This window comes from Crocodylus porosus, unplaced genomic scaffold (assembly GCF_001723895.1).
Source record: "Crocodylus porosus isolate Cpor-Errol unplaced genomic scaffold, CroPor_comp1, whole genome shotgun sequence".
NCBI lineage: Eukaryota > Metazoa > Chordata > Crocodylia > Crocodylidae > Crocodylus > Crocodylus porosus.
The window spans coordinates 33707083-33729425 of record NW_017728906.1 but is presented as its reverse complement, the minus strand read 5'-3'; the positions used below and the strand labels follow the sequence as shown (position 1 = coordinate 33729425).

The 22343-nt window shown below is 38.6% G+C and overlaps 1 protein-coding gene across 3 annotated transcripts in view; it reads left to right on the top strand.

The window, feature by feature from the left end:
• The window catches only part of GRIK1 (glutamate ionotropic receptor kainate type subunit 1), a 245092-nt gene that overhangs the window by 183912 nt on the left and 38837 nt on the right, over positions 1-22343 (top strand). For all 3 annotated transcript variants that reach the window (XM_019528789.1, XM_019528786.1, XM_019528788.1), the window contains exons 8-11: positions 11065-11172; positions 17930-18043; positions 18274-18477; positions 19653-19876. In XM_019528789.1, the coding sequence (XP_019384334.1) occupies positions 11065-11172; positions 17930-18043; positions 18274-18477; positions 19653-19876 (650 nt within the window). The remainder of the gene's footprint in view (positions 1-11064; positions 11173-17929; positions 18044-18273; positions 18478-19652; positions 19877-22343) is intronic.

Below are 22343 nucleotides of genomic sequence, written 5' to 3'. Positions count from 1 at the left end.
GTGTTTAAGAGGAGGTTAGATGAACATCTTGCTGGGGTCGTTTGACCCCAGTATTCTTTCCTGCCATGGCAGGGGGTTGGACTAGATGATCTGCTCGGGTCCCTTCCGACCCTAGAAACTATGAAACTATGAAACTTGTAGCTGAAGATATTGCTTGCAAGCCTTTTAGGTCACAGGCTTATAGCACTCTTGCACAAAATGTAGTCTTAGCTGGCTACAGCAGATAATTCTTAAATAGAGAGTTCAGAAAAAGAAAAAAAAGATGGGAGAGGAAAAGGAGATGTGAGTGAAAGTGTGTCAGCAGGAACCATAGTCTCTTGTTCCTGCTGACACACCTTCCCAGTGTTTGGGATTTAGCTAATGCTATTGGCTTTGGGTCAGTCTGGTTAGGTCATCTCACAGGAATAAGACTACAAGGACTCACTGGTGTCATGGTAGATATTTGGTCTCAGAAAATTGTGAGGTTGACAGCCATGATGGCAGAGTTTGTTCCTTTTTGTCCAGGAGTCTTCCTGGCATTGGAGTCCTTGCATATGGACCCCAACATGTAATGATGAGCAGAGCAGCCCATTCTCTTACCACTTTGTTCACTAAAGGCGCAGACAGAAATTACATTTGTTACATGATCGGCCCCTTGAAAGCTCTCTACAGCCATGTCCTAACAGAACATGGCTGTAGAGTGCTCTGATCATGTGACAAATTAACCCTCATTATATGGGCTATAGGGAGTTATATGAACCGTGGGAGTGGGTGGATTGGAGCTCCCCAGAGATGGTGGGCTCCAATCTATCCACTGCTACATTCTAGCATGGGCTGGGGAAACACCAGAATAGACCTCTCTCCCCTGCTTTCTCCCTCTTCCATCCTGAGACAGCACTAGAACTGCAAGGGGAAATGGAGCAAGGGAGAAGAGGCTGCAGACCCACAGCCTCTCTCACTGAATTGGCTCAAAATTGGAGCTCGATCCTCCACCCTCCCAACCCAACGGCTAGTGTTTGTTGGGTTGGGAGGATTGGTCTAACTCATGACGCTTTCTGTGGAGTGCCATGAGTTAAACCAGAGAGCTGCATTTCTGTCTGTGCCTTAATTAAACTCAGTTTCTCTCACACCAATTTTGGGTAATTGATTTCTTCCTTCACACTTTCTTGTTTACCAGACATGAATTTAACATGGCCTTTGGGTGGTATCAATAGAGAGATTTTTTAAAAACTAATTTAATTTAATTCGTTAGCTTTTGCTGGCTTTTATAAACAATTTTATGTAATGGCAGAGTTATACTTGTTGTTACCTTTGACAAAAGAAGTCTTTGAATACCTTTTAAAGATTGGCCTAACTCATGTGTTATGTACAGAACTCAAATTTAAGAAGTGTTGGTATAGATTCATATTTAACAAGTGAGGTTTTTTAGGATAGCTGTTTTCAGAATAATATTTTGTATTTTTCATCTATGTCATGTAAAAATTATTTGCAGTGAGAACACGGACAAGATCACTGTCAGCATTCCCACTAAACTATGTTCTAACACAGGAAAGGCAGAGCTATGTTTTTCAGTTCCCTCTGTTTATGTATCCTAGATGAAGCAGTGGATCATTTTTCTAGGTGATTGACATTGGTATTCCTTTTGGTCCCTTGCCCACTTTTTGTGTTTCATGTGGCATAGTGGATTCTGTGGTTCTTTCCAATCCTTCTCTTATTTCCTGGGGGAAAAGGGGGAGGGATCATTGCTTCTCCCAGCACAGATGAAAGGGAGCTTCTCTTCCTCCTTCATGTATATGGAATGTAGGAGGGCATATGCAAAGCTATATCAATCAACATTGGTCAGGTCAGGTTAATTAAAGATATGATTTTAAGCTATTTTAGATAAACTGGAGCAAAAAAGTTGTGAGAACACTCTGGTTTACATAGATTAGGATCTTAAAAAGATTAGGAGATGCTTTAAACTAAACTGAAAAAAAAATCAATCATTCTTAAAAAGTAAAAGTGTCTACACAAGGACCAGTTTGACTAAGCTGCTGAAATTATGTTTAAAGCAAGGCCTTAAAAATGTTCTCATAAAATGAAAAATTGCACTTGTTAGTCATTTCTTGTACCCTCAGGAAAGAATTCCTCACAAAATGTACAGGGGCCATTAATACCAACGTAATGAAAGCTTATATGATTGCTGTTAAAAGTTTTCGGTTGAAGGTTCTGATTTTGTAATGTTCTCCTTTCCTTACTAAACATCCTTCTGAAATCTATATGGCCATAACAATTAATTTAAGTACACAATAGGGTTTTCTTATACATACTTTTAAATGAGGAACAAACAAACTGAGGATTCCCACTTCCTTACAGTAGAAATCTACTCATAGAACTGACACTGGTCTGAAATATTAGGTTATAAAGAAGGCTTTCTTTATAAAAGGGGGAAGGAGGGGTGCATCTTTATTTCTGACTATCTTCACTTAAGCCCATTATTTAATGCATTTTGACAGTGTAATGATATGCTGTGCACCTTTCACTTCAAGAAATCAAAACTCAAAGCCTCAGAACACTCAGGTAAGCTAGGTGTTATGGTGGTGACCTTGGCTAAGTACAGACAGTCAAAAAACCTGAGGATGAATTGATTCAATCTTCACAGGTTAGTCTAAGTTGCATAGACTGAACTGATAAGCAAGTAAACATTAATATTGATTCTGGAAATGAAGCCACATGCCTGCAGTGGCTCAGGCCAGAAGCCGGGGTGTGCTAGAGCACATGTATCCTTGCTTGGTTGGAGCAGACACCATGAGCCAACTCTGCCCATTCTGGGAGAGGAGGTTTGCAAAGGAGGTGCAAAACATTCTGGGATGCTTGAGGACTGTGAGTTAACTTGCATCAGGGAGGGGATCAGGGACAGAAGTTAAAATAAAGTGATTTCACCGAAATCAGCTAAGTCTGATACTACATCCATCCAGGTTTATCTTGAACAATTTTAAGCCATTTTGAAAGTGGTTTATGCGCAGTGAACTTCTGTTGCATTACAGACTTGAACTGGTTTCCAATCACTTCTACCAGATTATGTGTTGTAACTTCTGTCTCTATCCCTTGGGTATAGGAAGAAACCTGCTTAAAACAGAACCACCATTTTCAAGTGAAGAAAGAGGAAGTTAAATGTGTTTTGCAAAGTGTTTTTAAATGTTGGCTGAAGCCATTTTACACATCACAAAGCAGCAAGAAGGGCTTGCAAATTTGAGATTTTCTACCAAAAAAGTCTTTAAGATCTCAGAGACTGACACATGAACTGCAAAGAAGAATAATTAAGTCTTCAGCAAAGATATAATTTTCATGCTCTTCATTAGATGTTAAAATTAAATTGGTTGTTAAAAAACAAACATAGCAACAATCCTTTTTTAAAACTGAAAATCCAACTGAAAATCTCTTTCCCTTTGCTTGGATTTAAATCCTAGGATTTTTTTATGTCATAATGTCATTATCATTGGTTCTCCAGACACCACAAAGTCTTACCAACTGGCCAAGCCTAAATTCTCAGCTTACTAAACAAGTTGATAAAAAAGAGATACCTTAAGGATACTCAACATGGGTTTGTTGCTTGACCAATCTCATTTCCTTCTATGACCAGGTGACCTATCACCTGGACAAGGGGAAGAGATTGATGTCATATATCTTGACTTTAAAAAAGCCTTCAATCTGGTATCCCACGATCACCTCTTGGCAAAACTGGCTAACTGCGGCCTTGACTTCACCACGATCCACTAGCTAGGGAATTGGCTTCGCAGCAGGACCCAGAAGGTGGTGGTTGATGGAAGTCAATCGTCGTGGTGCCCTGTGACCAGTGGGGTTCCTCAGGGCTCTGTCCTGGGGCCCTTACTTTTTAACATATTTATCAATGATGTAGACACTGGTGTTGGAAGCGGGCTGGCCAAGTTCGCCTGCAACACCAAACTCTGGGGTAAAGCATCCACACCTGAGGACAGGAGGGTGATCCAAGCAGATGTTAACAGGCTCATGAAATGGGCAGATGAGAACCTGATGGTGTTTAACACTGAAAAATGCAAGGTTCTCCACCTTGGGAGGAAAAACCTGCAGAATGCTTATAGGCTCCACAGTGCTACACTGGTTAGCACTACAGATGAAAGGGACATGGGGGTCATGATTGACCACAAGATTAACAGGAGCCTTCAGTGTGATGCTGTGGCTAGTAAAGCAAACAAAACACTGGCTTGCATCCATAGATGCTTCTCAAGCAAATCCTGGGACGTCATTCCCATTGTACTCGGCCTTGGTGAGGCCGCAGCTGGAGTACTGCGTCCACAGTTTTGGGTGCCACAATTCAGAAAGGATGTGGAGAAGCTTGAGAGAGTCCAGAGGAGAGCCATGCACATGATCAGAGGTCAGGATAACAGACTTTATGATGAGAGGCTGACAGCCATGGGACTCTGCAGCCTGGAAAAGCGCAGGCTCAGGGGAGATCTGGTGGCCACCTATAAGTTTATCAGGGGTGCTCACCAAGATCTGGGGAAACGTCTGTTCACCAGAGCGCCCCAAGGGATGACAAGATTGAATGGTCACAAACTCCTCTGCAACCATTTCAGGCTGGACATAAAGAAGAACTTCTTTACTGCCTTAGCCCCCAAGGTTTGGAATAGACTGCCACCGGACTTGGTTCAAGCACCCACTTTGAACTCCTTCAAGATCCTTTGGATGTTTATCTTGCTGGGATCCTATGATCCCTGCTCACTTCCTGGTCCTGGCTGGGGGACTGGACTCAATGATCCTCCAGGGTTCTTTCCAGCCCAAATGTCTATGAAATCTATGAAACTAGGAAAGGAACTATGTATTCATCAAAAACAGTAAATAAAGGGTACACAACATTATTTTTTTTCTTTGTAGGTTACCTTTAAATGACTTTTAATTGCAGCTGAACCTGCAAGAGCATTAATTGACTGTGCAAAATGCAGAGGTTGATTTTTAAAAATAAGCTCATTGTCAGCTTTGTGAATTTCTCGGGTGAATAACAGTGCTATTTATAGATTCTAATTACATCTGTAAGGGGTTTTTTTGGAAGAAGAAAGGCAATCATTTTCTTTCAGGACAGTTTATCCTTCCCTGAGTTAATTTTGATACCAGCTAATAATTCAGCCCCCTTGTGACAGATGCAGAATGTCAGAAGATCTAGAATGCAACCAAGTTTGAACTTGATGCTATACAGCACCTCAAAGATGAAGAGGAAAGAAATAAATTTTCTGCAGCATGGTGTGGTGCTAGTAGTTCCACCAAGTACTTCAACCTCAGGTTTTATTTACTGATGCTGTTTTCTGCTTACATTTAAGATCTATCAAAAAGTACCCATTTTTAGGTGTTTAGTTGTATACCAGCACATCTTTCATAAGTTAACATACTAATACATTGTGTGTGTGTGTGTGCGTGTGTGTGTGTGTGTGCATGTTTCAGATGTTTTTCCTCCAATAATCACCATCCATCCACATTATCATCGAGACCTGCAGTCTCTCCTATTCTGATTTGGACATAGCTGAAATGAAGCTCAAAACTGGAAGATAGTGCTTTATCATTTACTACATGGAAGACCGCAGAATGAGTTCAAGAAAATATCACGATATTCAGAATACTGGAGTACGTGGAACATCAATAGGAAAATGGAACATAGAAACATGAGGATTTTGTTAAGATTCCACATTATATCTGGAGTAAATTAAAGAAATAATGGCTGTTTTATTAAATTTTTGTATTGCGATGGTACTTCGAAAACTGAGATTCTGGAATATAAAATGCTATTAGCTGATGACTGTGATTGTAATCATTATCATATAATCATATGGGTGATTATTTGAAAAAAGCATCTGCAACACATGCACACAAACGTATGAACATGTTAAGTATTATTGTCATGATTATTGAAGAGAAAGGGAGAGAGAAACAGAAAGAAAAATATGCGGGAAGTAGCTAATTAGCTTTCTCTAGGTAGATATATTTTAAATAAATCAAAATAAATACATAGCAGTAATGATCTCTACCAGACTGAGAACAGATTAATGTGCAGTATGGGTATTAATGTAATGTGGTTTGTACAAGATTGGCTATATACACTGGTAGCACTGAGATTTAAAATTAGAAAGATATCTTTTGCAGATATACTACAATGATGAATATTTATTATCTGTAATATACACATGGTACATTATAATTACTTGTTTTGGTTGTACTAAACTCTACCTGTTGCACCACTTTTGAATTCTAGAGAACTGGTTGCAACTGGAATTATTGACTTTATGACTGATCTGTTAATTGGCTTTGGAAGGAACTAAGCCTTCATATTGATTCTAGATGATGAACTGGAAATAGATATTTTTAAAAAATAGGACTATGGCTAAATGAATAGTAGATCTGTATTTCTTTTCTATCTCTCTTGATCTAACCTGATTTTGAGAATGTTACCATTTTCCCAACAATGCATTTCTATCAAAGCTGATACTCTATTTCAAGTATCTAATTCAGGATGATTTATTACTATCCGCAATCTTAAACTTTAAAAATAGTAAATATAAAAGAGCTACTTACAGTCAATGGGATAGTTTCAAATATTTGTTATTTCAGGTATCTCAAAACTTTTAACAAATGAGTAGAGATTGTCCTATGTTGAGTTGTTCTGTTCTTTGTCTTTTTTAATGTTCAGTGTATGTTGAGGTCAATGAGCTGTATGTTTCATCTGGTTTATCTCTTAATTCTAAATATTTATCAATCCCTACATCTTATTTGGCTAATCTGGATTTTTGTTTATGGAATTAGAAGTCTTCAAGCACTTGGTGTTTAGAAATAATAATATGCAACATTAGAGGTAACAGTATTTCATTTCAAACATGTATTTACCATTCCTATGTCCTCTTGCAGTGAACCAGACCCCTGAATAAAAAGTATTGTGAGAATTCTTTTATGGCTTCCTTTGACCAGCTACTTTTTGTCAGATGTAGCCCCTGAGCATTCATAATAAGATCTAACAGAAACAAAGGACACTGACAACATACATTCCTGAAAAATAACTCTTGAATTAAGCTTCAGTACTACAAACCAAAGGGAAGACACATACAATATACATCAGTTCAAATTGTGTCCTAAATTCTATGGCGTTAAAAGCAAGGACATAGTGCAAAAAAAGCAATTTCTTTGATGAATTACCTGATTAGGTTCCGATTCGGCTTTTATTATACCTTGTAACATTTAATACAGAGTGTCACTAGAAACATTAAAATTGCTATAAATCTTGCATATAAAAGCATGAAATCTTACTGCAGTGCTGAACAGTTACACGGCTTCTCAGTATACAGAAATTCTGTTTTATTTCTGTTAGTTAATTACATCTGAGAACTACATAACTGATTTCCAGCTTACTTACTTAACTACATGGTAACTAATATACTCCAATATTCTTAAGCTATCTGACAGCATGTGATGTACAAACTATTAATTTTTACATTTCACTTTTCTGGCACTGATATAATTCATTTTATGGGCTAAATTCTGGTTCTGTGACCTTGGCTTGACTTCCAAAGGACCAAAATTTGACAACAAGTCTTTGATTTATATCCTGCCATCAGTTTTTGAGGAATGTTCCAGGAACTCAGTTAGAGCATTCTGAAGCAGAGATAGGGGTAGGATATGGCTGTTTATATCTGGAAATACCCTCTTGTTCCAGGAATTCCTATATAGACAGAAATTGAATTATATCCACTTAACTCAAGGCAAAGTATGCTTGTTTTTTAAAGGGGAAAAACAATATTTAAAAACTTTATGCCAAACTTAGATTACAAAGAATAATTTTTAGGGGTTAGACTACAAGGCCTATTCACTAATTAAGTCACAATTAAACATTAATTTAAAGGCTTGAGTGGGACTTCAGTTGTGTAACAGTTTAGTGCAGGTCTTTTCCTAGGGACAAATATCATCCAATCCACTTGGGTAATTACCTGTGTTGGCAATCTTTCTTTGCCCTTTTTGCTAAGAATTCAGGATACAGTTTTCAAAAATATTTAAATTCCATGTTCAAAACTGATTTTGCCACTTAGGCTAGGAACAGAAGTTGCGTTTTTTCCTAGATAAGTTGTGCCTATGCTCAAATAAAAATATCCCGGAATTAGTGTGTATGCAAATCAACCTTCTAATTGGTGTTTAGTGAGTGGCTGAAAATAGTGCTCCTTTTCTGACACTGATTCAATGATGCAATCCTGGGATAAATGTACAAACATACTTTGCAATATCCTGGGATAAAAAGTTCTTACAGTCTTCGGGTTAGCCCAGGACAACAGGCAAGGAAATCTGTACCCTCACTTTGTCCTGAGATAAAATGGTTTATCCTGGGATAAATGTGATATCTGTTTGCAACCTTAGGGTATTTTTCACGTGCTCTGGGGGTGGGGGTAGGAGTGGGGAGGAGGGGATGCTTCAAGTAGAGTGGCTCCAGGAGCTGCTCTAATTAAAAGCACCTGCAGTGTCTCGTGTATCAGCATCCTCGTGCTTCAAAATTCAACAAGCTTTAGTTAAAGTGCCTCCTCCCCCCGCCTTTTTGAAGCAAAGGGACAATGATACATGAGATGGAGGCTGCTGCAGTGAGCTAATTATCAGGTTCTAATAGAATCAATTAATTGAGTCTGCTTCAACACGCTATAATTACAGCACATCAGGGCAGGTACCCTTACACTCCCCCCACATCTACAGGTACCCTTAGAGGCATATATTACAATGAGTTTTAGGTTTCAAAGTCACTTCTGAAAAATTTGCTAGTAACTCTCTTTTATTCAAAAGCATATTGTATTTATGCAGTATAACTAGTGGTGAATCACAGACTGTTGTTGTCTAAATGAGAGTATGTGGTTAGCAAAAGTATCTTTTTTATTATTCTGACGTGCACAATCTCTTAATTGCACGTCAGAGTAATAAAAAGACACTCAACAAACAAGTATTTTAAAAATAATTCATCAATATGTACTACTAGGTGCATTTTATTAATTTCATTACCACATAAAAATGAGTGGCATATTTGGAAAGTATGTTTAGTTGTGTGTGATGCAATTTTCCTACATTTCTAAGTAATTTAGAAACACAAGTTCCACTGAAAATTAGGTGGATTTTTGCTCATAAATTACATAGGCACTCCTGAAAATCTGACCCTACTTCCATAATATTTAGGGACAGGCACTTAACACCGCAGATTTAATTGAGATACTCAGAGTTAGCAAAAGAGCATCTAAAATTAATTGCTGGGTGTTCAGAACTAGAATCTAGACTAAACAAAAAGTTGCTACACTACTGTATAATTTAAATTGTTGGTTTTACAGGCAGCTTTTCTTAGCTTTTCAGCTATGATTAATTAAATGAAGTACATATAATGTATAGTAGAGGAGCTTGTAATTTAAGAATTATAAGGCTGACACATATGAGGAAGCTATCTCTTCATTTATGATAAGTCTGCTTTGCACCTTTGAAGAATTTAATCTAATGTGAGTATAGCTAAAAATAGATTACAAAAATTATTTGCAGTTTAAAAGCCATCAAATCCTTTTCTTTCAGTAGATAAGTTTTGTCTTTGGGACCAAAATATTCAGGCACCATAGCAAATACTTAGTTTATTGTGGGAAAAAACACATGATGTAGAAAGCTTACACTATATTGGAAGTTAGTTTATAACAGAGAAACTTAAACACTTGCTGCCACACTATGGAAGTGTTCCACAGTTCATAGTGATCTTGAATGTATCTTCTGAGATGATAAAATAATAAAAATGCTCTAGTTTAATTTATATCCTGATTCTAATGCTTAAAGTCAGTTATATTTTAAAAAAGAAGGTGTCTTTTTATTTAATCATTGTAAAATGTACGATGGTACAGAAGGTCCTATGTACCATCTAAACCAGGCTTTAATCCTGAATTAAGGATTTACATACAAGTTGAATTTAGAAGATGGTTTTGTGTTGGTTCTTTGTATCAGGGGAATTATCCCTGAAAACCCATTCCCGCTCAGTAAATTATTTTATTGAGAAGCTATGAGATCAAGCTCATGAATTACATTACTAGCAAGATGACTGTCTCTTCCATAGGTGAAGGACTGCCCACATACAAGTGACGGGGAAAAAAGTTAGGATTCTGTCTTTTTCCAATAGGATTACTATCCTGCAGGAATATTTCTTAGCTTTTACTTCATAGACCAGTGGTTCTCAATGTGTTTGCACTCCAGCCCCCCACTCTCCACCTTGTTTGACTGAAGTCATCCCCCCATAACTTTTATGAATTGATTGCAACCCTATTTCAAAAACTAAATGATATATTACAGTGCTTGCTTCCTTGCAGAGGGGCTGGGAAGTGGGGGTGGAGGATTGGCCAGGCAGGGACAAGTCTGAATCTGCACTTACCTGCTTATCTCCTCATATTTCACTTACCTCCTCAAACATCACAGCACCCTTCAAAAGATCTCATGGCACCCCAGAGTTAAAAATCATTGCCCAAGACAGCAGACACATTGAAGTTAGACTTCTTGGCTAGAAGCAGACATTCAAAAAGCCTGAGCCTGAATTGATTCAGTCTTTGTAGTTAGTCTAACCTAGCTAGGCTAAATCAGTTTTGTAACCAGGCAGATATCCCAGAAATGCGGTATTTGCCTGCAGTGGCTCAGGCTAGAAGCTGGGGGGGGGCACTAGAGCAGCCCTCTCTTCCTTCCACAGCATGGAGCGATGGGGGTGTGGCCAGGCTCTGATTAGCTCAGCAGGGAATTGATAACAGTGTTTATCACCCAATTAAGAAAACAGAGGGACATTACTAGCTACTTGTTGATTCTGCCTGTTGATTCTACCTGTTGATTCAGCATGGACTGTAGCCAGCATGTGGTCTGCTAGCTAATATACAGACACCTCCTCAGCAAGGCAGAAGGGAGGGGCAAATTCCTGCTTAGCAAGGGGTGGTGAGGGGGATGGTGATCTAAAGTTAGATCTTATGTTAACTTAAATTTTAATATTTTTGGTGACTTTAGAATAAATTATGCTAAATATTAACTGGAAGTGTATTTTTTGTTTGTCCCTAGGCACGGTGGGATGGTTTGACGGGGCGCATTACCTTCAACAAAACAGATGGCTTAAGAAAGGATTTTGATTTGGATATTATTAGTCTCAAGGAAGAAGGAACTGAAAAGGTAACCAGTTTCATACAACTGTGTTCAAACTGCAAGCCACAAAGTACTGTCAGTGGAATTGTGCTCATCTAAGGAAAGATCTCATAAAACATGAGGATGAAAGATTAATTTACAGTAGTACCCTGAAGCTGATTTTTCTTGATTTAAATTTCCTGTGGTTGGGAAAAAAACCCTCAATCTACTGTTAAAATGGCTTGGGTGAAAGTTACAGCACTGATATTGAAGGGAAAAAAAATTTGTGACTGTTTCAATGAATAATATCTTACATGCTTGGGTACTGGATAGGAATCAAGGAATAATAATAATTATCAAAAGTGAAAATGCATTTTCTCTTGCTACTGCTAGGAGGGTTTTACTCCTCCCATGTTTTACAATCACAAATCATATTTAATAAGTTAAAATCTAAAATTTTAATATTATGATGTGATTTAAATAATTTTATGTAAAAATCTACAAAATTAATGATTGGTTGATTAAACTTTTATGTAATCTCTACAAGATAATAAACTAGTGATTTTTGTAAAAAATGAAGCCATCTATAATGAAAGGAATTTTTTTGTTTTAATTTCCAGAAGCGTAGGCATGTTCTGAACCAATGTGTAGTCCGTTTTAATGAGCATGGAATTAGCAAGAAAGGTGAAGGGACTAAGCAGCTTAAGGAAAACTTTCAAAAAGATCTGAAGTACTAAACATTGTTTCCATTCCTGATTAGTTTTCACCCTGCCCTTAATTGCACTTGTCGCATTAAAATGGTTAGGCTACAGAAGGAAAAAAACCCCAGCAACATTGGTTGTGGTATCTTTTGTTGAACTGAAACATGCTTTATGGAGTACTCTAAATTTGGTATTCCATTCAAGCAAAGGTCAAGCAAAATCACATTCTGTCAAGATCTGCTGGGAATTTTGGTATGCCATAGAGTTACATTTCAGAAATAATCTGTGTGAAAAGGTCTTGTCTTCCTTATTTTGGCATTTGCAAATTTTCCTGGAGATGCAGACGTGACATGTATCTCGACCTTCCTTTTGTTAAATAAAAAACAACTGATCTATATTCGAGGCTATGAGATTGTAAAGATATTGAAGAAACAAGTTGTGCATTATTTTTCTTTTGATAAACAAAGGTGAGAAATTGCCTAAACACAGGTTATTATCTGCAACAGCAGAGGCAAACATATTGCTCATAGCTCTCAGGCATTATCGTCTCAGCTAGATTTATGTCCTACAGACAAAAGGGAAGGAAACAGGAGCCCTTGAATATAGTGGAACCAACAAAGTTCTGTTGTGTCATGAAATAGGTGCGACTCCAAACACCTGTATAGGGCAATCTCTGCACTGTCTGCACAAAAGATGTGTGCTCAGCTTTGACCTACTTGTACTCTATCTGAGAGGAAAGGACTTGTACTGAAAGAAGAAAGCTAAGGAATGGGAAGTAGGGATCATATTAAAAAAAAGAATGTTTGAGAATCCCTCATTTAGTCAAATCAATCAATTCTTAATGCCAGCTAAGGACATCTTTTGTTTCTCCCTACACTTATGCTATTTGGCTCAGTGGACTATATTTCCATTTTGACTTTGAATCGTAATTGCCTATGGGTTAATTGAGTCTTTAAACATAATTGCTAACACGCAGCTCTCCAGACTGGTTTCTCTTTTCATTTTTAATGAAGCACTCTGTTTATTTTTCTCTGTACCAAGGCTGCTGGCGAGGTTTCTAATAATTTATATAAAGTGTGGAAGAAGGTTTGTACACAGACAGGTGATGCAAAAAACCCTTCAGGTTGGGTCTGAAAACTCATCCTTTGGGTTTTGATGGTGGCTCTCAAATTGCAGTTTAGAGACAATATTCTGTCTCAGTGTGTGCTTTTATGCCATAGAATGAGTTGCATTCAGGATATATGCTCTAATACTTCCAAATTATAATGATAACTTAGTATGATTAAATATTTTATCCAAATTATTTTTAATATTTGTTATTTATCAAGGGCTGGCCCTCGTCCTTCTTGAAAGGTGGCCGTAACAAAAGCAGACCCCTTCACAGCTCTTACATTGACTTACTCATTAGTGTTTTACTATCACTAATGCTTCAAAGATGTTAAACCTTTATCAGTATTAATGGTAAATGGTATGTTAAGTACATGGCCTAATGTCACTCCCATAAAATGTATACCACATAATGATTTTCCTGGTATTAACCAGGGTTGTGACTATTACATTAGCTCATATGATCAATGGGCAGCTCATACATGGAAACTAGAACTATGTTTATTTATAAACTGTCCAAATTATTTCACTTATGTCAATCTTCCTTTTAAGATATGATGTAGCTTGGTCCCAGACCCCAAGCTGGGAGAGAACAAAATTCTAGTCTTATTTCCACTGTGGACTTTTTCTGTGACTTTGGACAAGTTGCTTACAAGGCCTGATTCTCACAAGCTCCAAAGCTCAAGCTGAAGTCCATGGGAGGTGCAAGTGCTGAATGCCTTGGTCAAGAGGTGCTATATAGGTCTCAGTAAACAAAGCCCATATCCATTTATGCGCCTTCAGTTTCCCTTTTCTGTCTAAAAAACTTTGCCCTTTTTGTACCATGTTTTGGATTGACATTTTAAAAATGCTATATAGATACCAGTTATTATGTTTTACATAAATCTTAATTTTGTTCCTACTGAAGAAGCATGTTGGCACTATTCAATAGCTTACAGTCCCCCAATAGCACTCTTTTTTTCTAATTTTATACAACACATACTTACTAACATAATTTTAATCTTCAGTAAATCAGGCTAAGGCACACAGGATTCCATTTTCCTCATTACAGGGGAATAGATCAACCTACCTGACATACAGAAACGTGTTGAATCAATCTGGCTTCTGACTCTAGGAATTTTATGTTAGGCTGAATTAATTTAAATCAAATTACAATTGGTTCAGACCACAAGCTCACTGAGAAGGACATATATGACTTGAATTTGAATTTGTCACTAAACTGCAATAAATCCCCCAGATTCACCATAGTGATGTAATACATTGGCCTTATTCCTCCAATGCCCTTCTGACCTTTTTCATTGTTATAATCAAGGCTGACCTACAGTGTCATTCCTTTAATTCTAATGTACAGTGAGTGGCCTTCCTGATGTACTCTGTGTACACTGTGACTGTGCTGTTTCATGTTCTGTATGACTGTTTGCCTCTTCCTTCTTGCCGACAATTAAAAACACAGGTATGTAGCAGGTAGCCAGCAACCCAAAGCAGAACAACTGTGCCTGAAAACAAACTCAAAGATGCCAGTAAATTATGATCTGCCCTGGATAGACTAAAAGGATAGTGCCCAAAGTTTCATTACATAAATGTCTTTTCAGACCAAGTCTCAAATGATCTTCTTTTTTAAAACAAAAAACCCACAAAAGCTATATGTGTAAAAAAACTGATCAGCAACGTTATCCTGATTAAAAATATAACAGAAGAAATGACTACCTAGAGACATGGCAGTGGGACACGTGGACTTTTACTTATGGATAATTAGAATGCTATAATTATTGCTGTACAGTAATTCTCAAAACCCCAGTCACGAGCAATACACCCTTGGGCTGGATTTTGTTCAAAGACAAGGTAGTCCTTTGCTCAGTTAATAATCTAAACCCAAACTTTACTTGGGTCAGTAGTGATTGACCCTCTGACAGCTGGTAGAGGCCTACAATACCTAAGACGAATCAGCAGTTTCAGTCTTTGTCTTATTTGGCAGCTTTGTTGGAAATCTCAGCAGGGAAGCTCTGAAAGCTGTCCCCTCCAGGATATCATTGAAACGCATTGGCAGAACAGCATGATGAAGTGTACTGTTCTGCAGGTGAAGTGTGTCAGTCCCCAAAACCATCAATCTAGTACCTTTCAAAAATACTGCATTTTGTTTTCTCTCTCTGAATGGTCCAGACACTGGAGTAAATTTACACTAGCTAGTGATTCTAGGTTGGTATATTTAATTTCAAATTTAACTTGGATTTAATTTGGTTAATTTTTAATCCAAGAAGTTAGTAAGCAATATTTTAATCTCAGTCACTTATAGTTTGCATCCCAGACTATTTGAATGAGTCAACACAAAAATATATTGAGTAGGGATCACTGCAGAGATCTTGATCAGATTTAAACTTGTATTTTAGCTTAAAGGTCCTATATCAAGTTTTTGTGATGATTTTGTTCCTCTAAGTGGATAAGGCGGTTTCATTAACTCAATACAGGAAGACATTCCTTCTAGGTAGCTAAAGTAAAACCTGCAATGAGTTTGGTAAAATGCCTTAGTACAGTGGTTCTCAACCTGTTTAGACTCAAGGCATTCCTCCATATCCTTTTAAAATTGAGCAGCACCCCGTTTCAAAAAACTAATTTATTTATTGCAGTGCTTACCTCTTTGCAGAAGGGCTGCACAATGGGGCAGTAGAATGACCAGGCATGGAAGAGCCTGACCCTGTATTTACCTCTTTACACCTGCTTATCCCCTGTGCTCATCTCCTCACACCTCACTGCACTCTTCAAACAAGCTGGCAGCACCCCAGGGTGCCATAACACACTGAGAATCGCTGTCTTAGTAACAAGGATGCTAGTGAAAACGCTCAGTCTTATTTCAATTTGTTTGACAGTTAACTTGTCACAATTCTTTTTCAGAAGTCTGAAATGTTGATATAGTCAATCTTCTCTCTCTCTGCAGTTTTGCATTATCTTGTTTGAAGCTGTATCAAGCTTTAAACATCAAATTTTCCTTATAGCTGGAAAGGATATTGGGCGCTCTCTAAACATCTTGTTCCCATGTCACTTCAACACAGCTGCTTAACAATACTTAGTGAAAAGCTCCATTTTTGTATTGCTGGATACAAACATCACTTAAGCAGTAGGTGAACGCTTGTGGGCCTCATCTCTCAACGGCAGACACTTGCCACTCAGTTCTGATCCCTGCTGCCAGGATTCTTTGTCCATACCACCTTAAATAGACAGTGATTTAAAAAAACCAAAAAGATAACTGGCAAAAAAGCCAAAAGCTGGCTCACTGAACTACAGAACCATGCTCCCTCTTGCTTACTCTCCTTATGGCCAAAGATAATCTTACATTTTTTGACTAAGGGACAGCCTCAACAGGAGAGGATGCCTTTTTCTGCCCCACTTATTCTGTAGCTTATAGGTTAGGGCACCTTCCCGGAAGGTAGGAAATTTCAGTTTGATTTCCCTCAGGCTGAAGAGAATTTAGAGCGTTTCCTACCAGGCTATTGTACACAGGGTTGACACTACCACGTGCTGTGGATGCTGTGTTCTGTGGTGGACTCAGTCATGCCGTCTGTCTGGGTGCTATGCTTTGTATTGAACTTGGTGCTACTGTTCATATGGATGCTGGACTTTCTATTGAATTCAGCCTTGCTATCTGTGTAGGTACTGTGCTTCATGAACTCTGAACTTCTGAGCATGCAGGAGCTTTGGATCGCCCTTGGGAGGTGCCCAGCTCTCCCCTCTGTCTGTATAGGGATACCAAGTGCCTTACCCTGCCCCCATCTGGATAGCTTTCCTGTGTCAAGGTGCCCAACTTTTAGGCATTGCAATAACAAGGTGTTATTTTATTTTATTTTATTCTGAGTTATATTTGACCCTTAGCCCCTATCCAGCAAGACCGCAGTGAACATAATCGTTCCCATTTAGTTAGGCACATGTTTAAGCACCTTACTGCACTAGTACCTTAACTTTTTGTACAAAATTGGGCAAACAGCATTTTTAGCTACCTCTATGAGAACACAATATTTTTGCAGGCATAAAACCTGTGTCTGAAAACTGACATGAAACAAGCTGTTATTGCCTGACTTCCCTGCCAAAGAAACCTATAAAGCTTTATTTTAAAAGACATTATGGTCAGTCTCAGAGGGGTTAGGAAATAAAATCCTAATTAAAGCCTGAATATATATTACGTCAGTTTCTTTCTATATTTAAACATCACCTTTCTATTTTGCACCATTATTAGATACATATCAAAGCAATTCAGATCACTGGGATTCCTTCAACTTGAACTTTGGATCAAGCCCTAAATGCTCACTACAACTTTGGCGTAGGAGAAGAATCTAAAACTGCATTCTCCTCCAGTCATTTGCATTTACTGAACAAACACTGGTTAGTGGGTGAAACAGCATTACCTCGTGGGTTTTGTCATATACAGTAGTCAATAAATGACCAGAATAATCTTCTCTAAACCTTCTGGAGGCACAGCAGAAGTAAAAGGCCAGTGCATTCATTGATCTGCTACAACATATTTATCCAAGTCCTTAATCTGTTGTCTTGAAAGGGAAAGGTCTTGCCATATGTTTCAACCTTACCATTTACAAGACAAAACAATTTCACAAAAATAGGCAATTGACATTTTAAGCTGGAACAAAGTCAACATGTTCCACCTTTATAGTAAATTGGCTCACGCATAGCTGCATTGACATGCCTTATACTCTTATAGCTAATTCATTTCAACCTGCTTTTGAAAGAGCAGTGTGTTCGTTCCCAATGCTCTGTATGTGACAGTCAACTATTCAATGTTGTTTGCTTATTCAGAACTACAGCTGGTTTGCTTCTCTAACATTTCATACTGCTGTTTTGGTCTATCACTGTGATGTATGGTACTAATGTTCTCTTCCTGGATTGTGAACTAGAAAGAATATTTTTAAAATGATGCATAATCTCACTAATTACTGAGGGCCTGTAATGGTTACTGAGGGCTAGCAGCCATTTATCTACTTTGTTCTGTGTAGATTGGGGTTTGGAACTCCAACAGCGGCCTTAATATGACTGACAACAACAAAGATAGAACTACCAATATCACCGATTCACTGGCTAACCGAACACTTATAGTCACTACTATTTTGGTAAGTCCTGCTGCAGAGTATCAATATTACTATCAACTACATTATATTGCTATATTACTCTAGTGTACATCTTGGTCATTGCCTACATTGTTTTATGGTTTTCTTTGTTGCCTTCCTTTTCACCTCCTTTTCACCTAGAGTAAAATCAGCTGTTTATGTACTATCTATAAATTGATGTAATCCTTTAAGAACCCCATTTCTATTGCTACATTTGATATGTTTTTCTATAGGAAGATCCTTATGTTATGTACAAGAAATCTGACAAGCCCTTGTATGGAAATGACAGATTTGAGGGTTACTGCCTGGATTTGCTGAAGGAGCTCTCAAATATTTTAGGCTTCATCTATGAGGTCAAACTGGTTTCTGATGGTAAATATGGAGCCCAGAATGACAAAGGAGAGTGGAATGGAATGGTCAAAGAACTCATAGATCATGTAAGATTGAATCATTCTTCCTTTATTCTCCTTTAAGCTGTGATCATGTAAGAGGCTAAGACAAATGGCATATTTGCATTAGCAGGAGTACTGGGACATTTTCAAGATAATTTTTTCAGACCAGAAAAGCACTTTAGCACAGATAACTACAGACTTTGTTTTGGAGGACAAGTCTTTCCATAGTGCTGAATTTATTAAATTCATAAATTTGTTTTTATTTTCCATGCATATAAACTAACTATTGGAAGGAAAGCTTTGATTCATCCCCCTCATTGCTGGAGGGGGCAGGAAGTGGGGGCAGTAGTATGGGGAGGTCAAGCAGCTTGCCCCCCGGCTTGTGCCTGTCCCCCCTGCCACCTCTGCTGCTGCCTACCTTCTTGAAGCCTCAGGCACTCCCTTCCTCCTCTGTTCCCCCTCCTGCCCCTCACTGCAGCCTCCACTCCTGCTTCCCCATGCCTCTGCTTCCCTTTCCCCCCTTGCTCTGTGTCTGCAGGCTCTGTCCCCCATTGTAGCCTGGGGCACTGAGCCGAGTCCCAGCGCAGCCCCTGTAGCAGCCGTGTGGGATGTGAGCCTCTGCTACAGGCCCAGCTGGGGACAGGCCTGGTGCCCCAGCCTGCAGTGGATGGAGCCTGCCAGCATGGAGCAATGATAAAAGCGGGGAGAGGTAGGAGCAGAGGCTGCTTGGGAAGGGATGAGGGGTGTAGTGATGTGGGGGGTAACAGGAAGCTGCTGCAGCTATGTGCCTGACCCAAGGTAGGGGCTGGAGCTGGAGCTGGAGCTGCAGCAGCCACATGCCCCGCACTGCCCTTGTACTCAATTCAAAGGCAAGGGTCTTCCCTCCACGGTAAATAGGGGGGAAATAACTGGTCTTAGAATTGAGTAAATCCAGTAATATCCTAATTATCCATTACATTATGCCCTATATTTTAAATACAAACTCTTTCAATTTCACACAAATCACGATCGCTCACAATGAAGTTTCTTCTTTCCCATAGTGACTTTGAATAAGGAAATGATGAATTTTTATTTTGCACTTAGTTTATAGTTCAGCTACTAGACAGAATTACTTATGTTTGTTTTAGTTTCTCTAATAACCCTGGGGAAATTGGAAGGAATAGAGAGATGCTTGTTGAATGCAAAAGAAAATGATACTCTTTTCCAATTTGTGTTCCCAGAAAGCTGATCTGGCAGTTGCTCCTCTCACTATTACCTACGTAAGGGAGAAAGTAATTGACTTCTCCAAGCCCTTCATGACGCTGGGAATCAGTATTTTGTACCGGAAGCCGAATGGCACAAATCCTGGTGTTTTCTCTTTTCTAAACCCTCTTTCTCCTGATATTTGGATGTATGTCCTCCTAGCCTGCCTGGGAGTCAGTTGTGTACTCTTTGTCATTGCCAGGTAAGTTCAGAGACTCCATTGAGACTTGACCACATTAATTATATGTTGCAGTGGCACATGAAATACACACAGCCGAATGATATTCTTGCAGCTTTAGTCAGTTCCCAGTTTGAGAAGGGAGTTTTGCATTTTGATACAAATACTGCTATAATTTTTATATACTCTCTTTCAACATATGATGGGGTTTTCCTTTAAGAACTGGATAGGCCAGGGGCTGGTAACGTATAGCCCATCAGCCCATGGAACTAGTGGATCTGACCGTGGATGTGGGGATTCAGCAGCAGGGAACATCAGCTTTGGACAATTGTCCCATGCTGGCACAGAGACAAGTGCTGGTTGTGGGCACTCTGTGCCACCATGGAGACAAGAAGTGATGGCAGCTGAGTCCTAGTGCTCACCAAAAGGTGGCCTACTCCTGGAATAGAGGGGAAAATGTCTGAGACAAATTGTCATTGTTAATTTATCAGCATTTAATAGAAATAAAAATGTTGAATACCGCTGCTTTCAACACTTAGTGATTTCTGTAGAAGTACTGCACTTTTAAACCAGGATGGTGCATGCAGTTAAAAGCAAAGAAAGAGAACATGAAAAGCTTTCTGCTGAAGGGTAGAAATCAGCTCAGATCAATTCACTCTGAAAATTCAAGATAACACAAGTGAGAATCCAAGGTCTTGATGTTGTGAGGGGTTGAGCACCTCCAGTGACAACTGAGAAAGAGGCATGTGTGCTCAGCCCCTTGCAGTAGCAAATTCCAAGTTATGCCCCGCTTCAGGAAGGTACTTAAGAATGCATATGTTCAACTTAAATAGGACTTAAACATGGGCTTACAATTAAATACATGCTTAAGTGTTTTACTAAATAAAGATTTCAGCTAACCATCTCCCCCAAACCATCAAGTAAGAGTACAATAAAAACACAATGAAGAAGATATAGAAACCTGAGGGAGGAAATTGATTTTGACAAGTTCAGCAAATTTTGCTAAAAAACAAAATTATGAAAAGAAGGAGGGAAAAAAACCCCCATTGATAGTCTAGCTATATTATTTTCCAGTGCTCCAATGGCTTTATGTAAGTAGTCCATACTCATGTCTGTAGTCACCTTAAATCAGTAGTTGCAATGAGGTTAAATAAGAATTATTTGAGTAAAGTTTTGTGGAATCAGGCACCTATGCCATTGTCTTATTAGACACACTCCAAGATTAGAGGTTTGGGTTTTTTCTTAACATATACTTTTCCAACTGTTCCATTACTAAGAGCTTTATTTTGTATAAAATTTAATGAGCATTTTCCAAATACCTTTTTTCTCTTTAAGAATTTTCAAAATAAACATCATTTGCAGCAAGTCCGAAAAAAGCAAATTTAAAACCAGATAATTCTTTGTGGTTTAGCATACATAAGCATACTACATAAAATTATGAAGCTGTATTAGGGAAATTCAATGCATTTTTCATATTAGACTAAAAATGAAATGTAAACATTGCAAAGTATTTCAAATGTTTAAACAGATTTTAAAAGTCAATTAAGATGTTCCTGTTTTATTTAAAGAACATGCTGAGAGAACAATATAATAAAATAATAGCTGCATTATCAGAAGTATTCATTTGGATTATTATAATCTGTATATATCCTAAATTCTCAGATGAGTTTATATATTCATAGAAATCTGAAACAGGCTAGAGAGGAAAAGGGAAAGCAAACCATGCTTGGAGGGTTTAATTTACCTGTAATTTTCTGTTGAACCCATAGATTCATAGATGTTTGAGCCTATTCCAGATTCTGGCAACCCTTGCCTTAAAGAAGTTCTTCCTGATGTCCATCCTAAATCTGCTCTCCGCCAGTTTGTAGCTGTTGTTCCTAGTTACTCCAAGGGGCGCCTTGGTAAACAGAGCATCTCCTGTTCCTTGCTGCCCTATCCCTGATGAATTTGTAGGCAGCCACAAGATCACCTCTCAGTCTTCTCTTGCAGAGGCTGAAGAGATCCAGGGCCCTCGGTCTCTCCTTGTAGGGCTTTGCCTGCAGGCCCCTAACCATATGAGTGGTCCTCCTCTGAAACCTCTCAAGGTTGTCCACATCCCTCTTGACATACCATGCCCAAAACGGGATGCAGTACTCCAATTGTGGCCTGACCAATGCCTCATAGACGGGAAGTAGAAACTCCCTGGACCTGTTTGTCATGCACCTGCTGATGCATGATAAAGTGTGGTTAGCTTTACTTTGTCATGCATTAGTTAACTACTTTTGTTGTGAGTGCTCCCTTCCCTTCTCCCGTTATGTTCTCCTTTAATCAAAGGCTCTGATTCTAAAAATCCTTATTCCCAAGAGCAGTTCCACTAAGGTTAATTTGTCTTGGTTATATATTTCTTCATAATCTGCTGAACAGCTTGCTTTTCAAGTGGACACACTTTCCAAACACATTCTCTCCCATTATAAATGAAGGTTTGCCTACATGGTGGTTTCAGCACCAATGT